A 9,175-nucleotide genomic window follows, 5' to 3' on the forward strand; every position below is an offset into this window, starting at 1 on the left:
AACCGTGCTTGGTTCAAGATGAGGCAAATGGTCATCCGAGAATGTTGTGTGTGATCTCACACATCTAATTTTGTATATATCATATGAAACTCGTGTCATTTCGCACTTTGGTTCTGTACTATGGCGCATGAACACCATGATTGACCAATTAGTGGTAATTTATTAGCCATTAAATTCGATTCTTGTTGCTATTTTCGTTCATATATGGTTATTGGTTCAAATGGGAAAAAGGACCAAAATGGCCAACGCCGACCAACTGGAGTGCCCCACTTGGTGCAACCCGGCCCAAAACATACCATGGGAGGACCCATGCCTCTGGACTCTCCGCTAACCGACCCACACATTTCGTTGCTAAATTGTATCATTCTTAAGAAAAGTTGTGTATCATTAGCATATTGAAAGTTGGTAACCATAGTAGAAGAAAAATTAGGGAGTACCCTCTGATCAAAGCCTGAATGCTTCCTTTAATCAACATTCTAAATGCTTCAAACCTTCTCCTTGTTAAATTTTTTTTATCTTCAATGCTTAAGTTTAACCTCTACAAATATGATCTTAGTGCAACCCATACATTCTCCTCGAAAACTCTTAGTTCTAGGATTTCAAAAGCGAAATCTAAATTGACCTTATCATACGACTTTTCATAGCCTACATTGAAATTGATCTTTTACCTCATCTTTCCTACTCTTTCCATCCGTAAAAATATGTGTCGATTTTATCTACATACTAAAACACGTGTAGATACATTCATATTTTGCCAAAATTAACACATCTTTTTATGATCAGAGGTACTAGCACTTTGATGATTTGCCCTTGTTTTAATTGTATCTGATTTTTCTCTTTTGGATCATTTGCACACACCCCCCACCAACCGGGCACCACACACAAAGAAACAGTTCCCCCCACGGTGGCGGCCAACATCCACCCTTGCGCCACTGCTATCGCCGCTCCACTCATTTGCTCTCGGAGCAGCTGCTCTCCCCTCCCCTAGTTGGCGCACGGAGTTACTTTTCCCTGCTGCTGCTCGCAACCAAGCAATCATGCTGCCCCCATCGTCGGCGAGACTGGTGGTCCGCCGTGGATTAGTGGTGGCTGGAATTGTGGCTATAGCGAAGCTGGCCCGAACACTAGCTTCCTCCAAGCTGTCGCATCCTCTTAGGCTCCCATCGCGGGCTGCTTAGATGAGGCACCACTAGCGCAGTGGGAACTGCTTCCGCTGGGGGCCTTGGAGAGCAGGGTGCGGCGACCTCCTCAATCAGAAATGGAGACGGCCGAGCGTATAAGGGGCCAGCGGGAGGAGGAGGAGGAGGCGAGGATGACGATCAATGGGGATAAGGTAGGGAATTAGAGGGGTCTTAGCACATCAGCGAAATATCTCAAATAATGCTAAACAAATGAAAAAGAAAAAAAAGGCAAATGGTCAAGAGTCAAGCAAAGTTGGGGTAAAAAATCTACTGCAATGAAAACATGGTAAATTATCAACGTGCTATGAAAGATTTGGCAAAGGGCAAATCATACATTGCAAGGGTTAAGAAGATTTCCCAATTTCATATTTTTTTTCTGAACCATTCAATTTCACATTTTTAGCACTTACTCACTGTTTATTTCCCAATTTCTATTCGTCTTACTTATGTGCAGTTGTGCGGTTCTTATTCCTTCGTCCAGGGAACGCTTGTTGGGGAGCACGGGTCAATCTTGTACCTGCCTAGTGGATGAGATCTTGGGAGTTTTTTTTTTGTTTCTCCTAGTGTCCTCCTGTAATACATTTGCAAAACAATGGTTTCACAGATGTGTTCCTTATGCCACATTTATAAAATATCAGATTGGGGAGCCCATATGTTGAGATGTATGTGAAGATCTACAAAAATGTTTCCGCCCTCACAAGAATTGGTATGATTTGACTTTCTTCATTTACTTACGGCTTTGCATTTGTATATGCTTGTTTGCACATCATATTATCTGTTGTCATGCGTCCATATTGTTTAGTCATGCCTCTCGTGCTATGTGGCTTCACTTGTTTCATTGGCAAAAGTTAGGGGCCTAGTAAGCATGGCCATGTAATGTTTGCTCACAAGAATTCTCGCGATTGGACATTCGTTCTCCATTACTTTTGTCAGGATTTGTGTCATATGGAATCATGGTAACATTGTGATTTGGTGGACATTTATATTTACATGGTGGTAAACTTATATATTTTTATTTTCCATGCGTATTAACAACTGAATTTCTGAAGTAATAAAATATGATTATCAGGTCTCATGTGAAACTTCCCTTGCTTGCTATTATGCTTTAGAGTATCTAGTCCTTTATGAAAAGGTGTTCTATATCCGGATATCCCATTTCTGGGATATGCTTCATGTAATTATATCTAGTATGCTAAGCAGGTGCCGTGCTCAACTTTATGTCTTTCTTTTTCAGTATATCTGATTTAACTTGATTGAGGGTGTTACTTAATTGGAACTTGTCGTGGATACGCATTACTGTTGCTTTTAGAAAAATTAATAACAACGTATTTCAGTTCAATGCAACTGATCATTAAAAATATTATGTCTCGAGATATATTTGAAACCAACTTAAGTACTCACTCCGTATCGGTTTATTAGGCCTTCAGGTTGTTTAGAAAAAAGTTTGACCATAAATTTGGTCAACAAAATATGGATTATATGTCACAAAAATTATACCATCGAATTCATAGTCAAAAGAAATACCCTTCCCCAGACTCCACAATGTGTGGTAGCTTTCAGCAGTGGGTAAATCCTTTTCTTATTCATAGTCAAAAGATGTTTTCAATGATATAATTGTTGTGATATATAATTCATATTTTGTTGACCAAATTTATGATCAAACTTTTTCTTAAACTACGTGAAGGCCTAATAAACCGATATGGAGGGAGTATATATTTTTTAGTTATTGTTTTTCCTCTCTACCCTATACCTAGTGATCAGGTGTGCACAAGGCTCGGATAGCGAAACTTCAGGAAGAAATTGTGTCCAGTACGTTCACACTGGAGCTTCTCCGTCATAGTTCATGGTCAACAAAGTTGCTTGCTAAGAAAATGTGTTCCTATTTATCACAAAGCATTATTTGTGGCAATTCTGGTGGTCCTTTGTATGTGTCTAGTCTATTTCACATGTGCGCCCTTTGAGGATTAATTACTTGCTAAGAAAGTGTGATGACAAACGTGATCTTGTTGTCACATCAAAGATATCCAGTACCTACCTGCCCAATCCACATAGTCCTAGTGGTTGGTCTTCAGCATTCCACTTGTCATTTTCTTCTCCTGCTTCGTTGAAAGTTGCACTAGATTTGCTGATCAGAAACGTGATGACCAGAAGCATCTAAAAACCTAATCAATTTGGTTTCTGCAAAGAAACGTTGAACTTTCAGATCGGAACTGTATAAAAAGGTTTTCTTTTGTAATCTTCTGCTTATGAGATGATTGGAAAGGAAGGACTCAGCCAATAGAGTCATAGAGATATGGGCAACTGCACGAGCTTCAGTCTTCCAAAATGGTATATTCATCTGCTGGAGATAAAAATAAAATTATATACCTAGTGGTCTTTTTATAAGTTGATTTCCATATGATCGATACATACTCTAATGAGATCGCAGGGGATTCAGTGAGCTGCACCGCGATGGCATGGTTTCTGTCGACGAGGATGGAACTCATGAAGGCATAAAGACGATTCGGATTCAGAAAGCCTGTGAGTTCGTCACCAACTCTGTCCTCTGTGTCTGCATTATCACATGGAACATGAACGGCAAGGTGCATCATATTCTTGGTTGCGTTCTTCTTGATGGTGGTCGGTCCATTTTCTTTGGTTTAATATTTTGTTCTTTCACACAGATGTCTGTCCAGGATGTAAGGAAGCTGGTGAGCTCCGACAGGAAGTTTGATTTGCTGGTTCTTGGGCTGCAAGAAGCCCCAAAATCTGGTGTTGCGCAAGTTCTGCAGGAAGCCATGGCTGATACACACATGTGAGGGATCTTCCAGGTTAACATTTTTTATCAACACTTTCAAGGTTTCCACCGTATTCTGAAATACGTCCATGCTTGTCAAATTTCAGATTGCTATGCCAGAAAAACATGCAGTCTCTTCATATGTATCTTTTCGGGGCAAAGAGTTCGGAATCATACATCAGAGGTGATCCTGGTTCTATGTATGAGTACTATTGATGTCGAGAGTGCTTTTATTTTTTGCAAAAAAATAAAATAAATAAAGTGCTTTTATTGTTTGATTGTTTAAGTTTTATTAAATTCCTAAATATGGGCAGAGATGAAGGTGGATAAACACGCAGTCGGAGGCTGCGGTGGTGTAATTGGGAGGAAGAAAGGAGCTGTGGCCATGTACATCAATTTCAGTGGGATCCGGATGGTGTTTGTGTCCTGCCATCTTGCAGGTTGCTTTCTAACTTATGGTCAATTCATTTCTTATTAGTATCAATAAAATTGCTTAAGGATACCAATGCACCACGACCTCTACACAATTGCTGAACCATCAACCTGGAAGATTTATTGATTGTGGTACCACGTCTAGAATTATATCTAAGATTATCTCAGTGCTAATCCAAAAGCAACAACCTCCTGCAAACAAAGAAGACGGTTCTGGAAGCAACAACCAAGTCGATGATATAGCTCTTGTGTAAAATCAATTTCATTGCATATAACTAACAAGATATCTTATTGAAGTGTAGCTCATGAACGTAAGGTGGAGAAGAGGAATTCTGAATGCCAACATATTTCACACTCGCTGTTCTCCAAGAATGACATTCATTATGCCAAATCTGCTGACATAACAGTGTGGCTTGGCGACTTGAATTACAGATTAGAAGGAATAAGCTCGATGCCCGCAAGGAAGATGATTGAGGAGAATCGTCAAAGTGTAAGTGTATGCTGAAATTAGTCATAGCTTACGCAACATAACCACCTCACATTTATGCATTGTTTCAGAAGCTAAGAGGCAAAGACCAGCTTCTGCAAGAGGCTGAGAAGGGTCAAGTTTTCAACGGGTACTGTGAAGGGACCTTGTCTTTCAAGCCAACATACAAATATAATGTTGGGAGTAGCAACTATGATACAAGTTACAAGGTACCTTGAATCAGTATCATATCATGAATGTCACTTTGTCTATGTTTTATCTGAAAGAAATCATATATATTTAGGAAACTTGATGCCTTATTTATATGGTCTTTACTTCCTCAGATCAGAGTGCCATCTTGGACAGATAGGATATTGTTCAAGGTTGATCATACTTCTGGCTTGGATGCGATATTGAGTTCATATGAAGCACTTGATTGCGTTAGGAGCTCCGATCACAAGCCCGTGAAAGCTCATCTTTGTCTGAAAGTAGGTGGTGGTGATGCATAGATTTATGTTACAGTTGATATAGCGCAAGTATGTCAAGATGATTGATTTGTTGTAACTGACACTTGTAAATGAAAATTTCCCCCAGCAGTCAGCGTACTACTTACCAAGTAATCAACGAATCTGGATTTGCACACTATAATACCTGAATTTGTGTGTTTTAAATCTTCTAGTTGCGGCTGCAGTAGGAGATGGCCTGCAGGATGCTAGCGTAAGCAGTTCCCTCTCAAACCCCAGATAATGTTTGCATGGAACAAAGTTAGTTAATGAACTTTCAGTGCCATAAATAGGGCTGCATTTGTTATGGGTTTTCAGTTACAAAAGAATATTTTTAGCAAGGATGGTACAAGCAAAGAAACTCTCACATGTCACACAAATTTCATGGACAGAGAGCAATTTCTCCAAACTTGATGGAACCCTGTTCATGTGAGTTCTTGGCCACCCCTGCCTAGTGTACACTTCTATTTTAAAAAAAAACAGAAAATCAATTCAACTATATAGATACACATTTCTCCACTACTTAATTGAATTTCTTATGGGCTTTCACTTACAAAAGAATGGCTAGTAAAGATGGTACAGAACAAAATAATTTCACCCATCACACCAGTTTCATGGACAGAAACAAGGAAACTTGACAGAACCCTGTAGGTGTGAGTTCTTGGCCACCCCCTCCTCACTCCTCAGTGTACACTTCTAGTTAACAAAACTCAGAAAACCATTTCCGTCTATTGATTGAGCAGACAAATAGTCGTTGTCTTTTCCCCCTTGCCACCTGTACTAGTCAAACTGCTGCTGCTTGGAGCCTGGATGTTTTCACTGAGATCTTCCTCTCTTTTCCAACTTGAGAGGGTGCTGTGAAACCACTGAACACACGGAAAAGAAAAGTCAATGACTGAACTGAAGTTTACAAAGAAAAATGACTGAATTGGTTCGCTTTGCAAACCTTGTTTGTTTGACTGTTCTTGTTGATGAGGCTGTCCTCACAACTCTGTGAGATTTCTCGACGGTTTTGCCTTTCGTCAGTGCAGGCCTCACGTTGCCGCATCGGGTACTATTCAAACCCAATTTAGATTCACCAATCTGGCTCGTGGCAATGTGTGTATTCTGTTTCTTCTGAATATGCAACATAGGAAGATCAGCAATTCAGCATGTGTATGCCTAAACTGTACTACCACAAATTGATTTGGACCCTGATATGCTCACCTGTCTGTCGCCACAAGTCAGTATATCTCGTCCCTTTCCTTCAGGGCATCTTCCAGTTTGCTGCATACATACAAACAGAACAATGAGTAAGTAGAACATTAAGCAAATTTGTAATCTGGCGTCGTGCATTCCTGATTCAACTTACCATCACTCGTCTATTATCATCCTTCAGTACTGGCATGGTGTTCTTCTCGGCAATCGGCTGTTTTCTTTCAGGCTTTGTTTCTTTCAACACTTGTCTTTCCTAAAAGTAGCACAAAGAGTGAATCAGCAACCGAGTGCAATTGTTCACAAAAACGAGCAACGGGGGATGCAAATCATAACTCACATCAGTCCTCAGCCTGAATGGCCTCTGAATGGTTTTCTTGAGCTTTCCTCCTTGCTCTGCATTCATCTTGCTGTTCTGCCGTTTAACCACCTGCAATTAGTCATGGAAGCATTTTCAGGTTCCACATAGCCTACCTACAGCTGTACTACGACAAACCACATCATTAGCATCAGTTTCAGTACCTTTTGAGGAGCATTCTCATTGTTCTCCAACTGGTTCATGCTTTCATCTTGCCGATCTGAGTCTTGCGCGGTCGGCTGATCGCCACACGACACATTCTCCTTGTCGTCGTCTTCGTCATGACTGTCAGGCTGCAATGGTTCCACCTGAATCCGTGAACCCTGCAGCACCTCCTTCTGTCCCCACTTGCGCCTTGCAGATCCCTTAGACGAGTTCTCGTCCGCACTGATGTTCTGACGGCCGCTTCGGTTCCCTTCATCTGCTTCAGCGTTACCGCATTTCGCCGAAAGGCCCAAGATCTTCTTCCCATTCCTTGGCTGCTGTTGTACTCTCTTCGCGCTCTTCACCGCCGCCGTGGTCTCTTCGCACTTCTTGGCGATCTTATTCGGAGTGGACACCTGGGCCAAGTACCTGCTAGGCACCTCCCGGCACGCCAGGTTGAGCTTCTTCAGCTTGGAACAGACCTCTGCCACGGGAGGAGCCTGGCCCTTCTTGGCCGGCGTCTCCCTCTTGGGCGTGGTGGTGAACAGCGCCTTCACCACGGCCCCCTTCACCTCCGGCGCCGCCGCGGCGACCGGCTCCCTCTGGTGCTTCGCGCTGAGGAACAACGGTTCCTGCCTCGGACGCAGCGCCGTCTTGGTCCTGGGCGTCGTCAGAGCCTTCTTCCTCGCGCTGGACGGTTCGACTCTGGCCCGGACCGGAGAAACCCTGAAGGCGCGAATCCCGTGGTCGTTCAGCCTCGCCCTCGCGGCCTTCCCGGCGGCGGCGGCCTCCGCCGCCATGCTCAGCCTCGTCATCCGGGCCCTCCGCGGCTTCGCCGGCACGGACTGAGGGCATTTCGGTAGCATCGAGCTGCACGAAACGGGCGCGCGTCAGTCCAAAGAACAGCCGGTACAGCTGCTGAATTCAGGTCGGAATCTGCGGCGAGAAAAAAACAAAATTCAGATCAGGGGACGCGCGCACCTCTGGTTTCGCCGGCTGATGGCCCTCTGCAGCTTGACGTTGGGGCTCCTGGCGGCCATGACCCGCATGACGAAGCTCCGGTCCAGGGCCTCCGGGTCGACGTGCTCGTGGCTCTGGTCGCAGCCTGCACGCGCGCGCGCGCGGCGATTGAGGCGGATTCGTCAGCACGGCCGGATCGATTTTGGCAGTGGCGGATTAGGGAAGTGGAGTGCTTACCGACGCGGAGGCAGAACCAGGAGGGGTCGTCGGTGGGGCGGGCGGCGTCGGGCGCGGTGAGGTCGACGAACTTGGGCGCCTCGATGTCCTCGTAGAACACGCTGTCGTACTCCTCCATCTCCTCCTCCTCCCCCTCCGTGACGCCGAGCCTGACGGGGATCTCCATCTGCGCCGGTGGGTTGGATCTGGGTAGATAGGTAGCTCGTGAGAGCAGCGGCGGAGATGGTGTTCGACGGCGGGGGGGCTGTGGTGGTGCTGTGGCGAGTTGGGCGATGGATTTTGAGAGCGGCTGGGAAACTAGCCGTTGGAGCGGTGGGTTCTATTTTTTGTTCTTTTCTTTTGGACGGAACCGTGGGCCGTTGCCGATGGGATGTCAAGGTGAAAAGAGCTAAATACACCACGAGTCCCAATAGTTGTAGTTTAGGTGCATTTTAGTCCCAATAGTTGTAAAATAGGGTAAGGTAGTCCTAAAAGTTGTTCATTTGTGCAAAACTAGTCCCAAATAATTATGGTGCTGACATGTGGTATTTGGTCCTTTCGTAAAAGGCCCCCTACCTTTTTCCTAAATCATATCTGGCTCAGCAGATGCCTAACGCAGGTGGATCCCACCTGTCAGGTTGGAGCAAAGAAACAAAAGAGGAGCAAAGAAACAAACAGCGCTGCGGCCAGGATTCTTACACACGATCTACAGGTTATACCCGCACATAACAACCGACTGCGCTCACCATTCATTCTGATAACCTGCAGACCATTTATTTATTTATATTGGATAGTTTGTTTTTTGAGAGGATATTGGATAGTTTTGTTGGAGCTACACAGCTGAGTCTTTGCATGCTCCAGCCGCCGGGACGAAGCTGACTTACGAACGTAACATGAAAAACCTTCATTAACTAGCACCAATAGCTGTTTAACTATAGAATTACA

At 44.1% G+C, this 9,175-nt stretch overlaps 2 protein-coding genes across 3 annotated transcripts; one reads left to right on the plus strand and one right to left on the minus strand.

Moving 5' to 3' along the window:
• The first annotated feature begins 3,395 nt into the window (after positions 1-3,395).
• On the plus strand, positions 3,396-5,460 carry LOC124699866 (type IV inositol polyphosphate 5-phosphatase 11-like). Of its 2 annotated transcripts, XM_047232097.1 has the most exons (8): positions 3,396-3,509; positions 3,610-3,763; positions 3,845-3,975; positions 4,065-4,141; positions 4,272-4,397; positions 4,692-4,879; positions 4,948-5,085; positions 5,200-5,460. In XM_047232097.1, exons 1-8 carry the CDS (start codon positions 3,475-3,477, stop codon positions 5,362-5,364), a joined length of 1,014 nt encoding a protein of 337 aa, XP_047088053.1. In that variant the 5' UTR covers positions 3,396-3,474; the 3' UTR covers positions 5,365-5,460. The 2 variants fall into 2 exon arrangements, with proteins under 2 accessions (XP_047088053.1, XP_047088054.1); XM_047232098.1 differs by lacking the exon at positions 3,396-3,509 and having other exon boundaries at positions 3,555-3,701.
• A 682-nt stretch (positions 5,461-6,142) lies between these two features.
• On the minus strand, positions 6,143-8,417 carry LOC124696857. The gene is made up of 8 exons (XM_047229518.1): positions 8,252-8,417; positions 8,036-8,159; positions 7,075-7,924; positions 6,893-6,982; positions 6,710-6,808; positions 6,565-6,624; positions 6,305-6,474; positions 6,143-6,224 (listed from the first exon to the last, which is right to left on the minus strand). Exons 1-8 carry the CDS (start codon positions 8,415-8,417, stop codon positions 6,143-6,145), a joined length of 1,641 nt encoding a protein of 546 aa, XP_047085474.1.
• Positions 8,418-9,175: the final 758 nt, after the last annotated feature.

The sequence above is a fragment of the Lolium rigidum genome, chromosome 3 (genome assembly GCF_022539505.1).
Source record: "Lolium rigidum isolate FL_2022 chromosome 3, APGP_CSIRO_Lrig_0.1, whole genome shotgun sequence".
Classification (NCBI taxonomy): Eukaryota; Viridiplantae; Streptophyta; class Magnoliopsida; order Poales; family Poaceae; genus Lolium; species Lolium rigidum.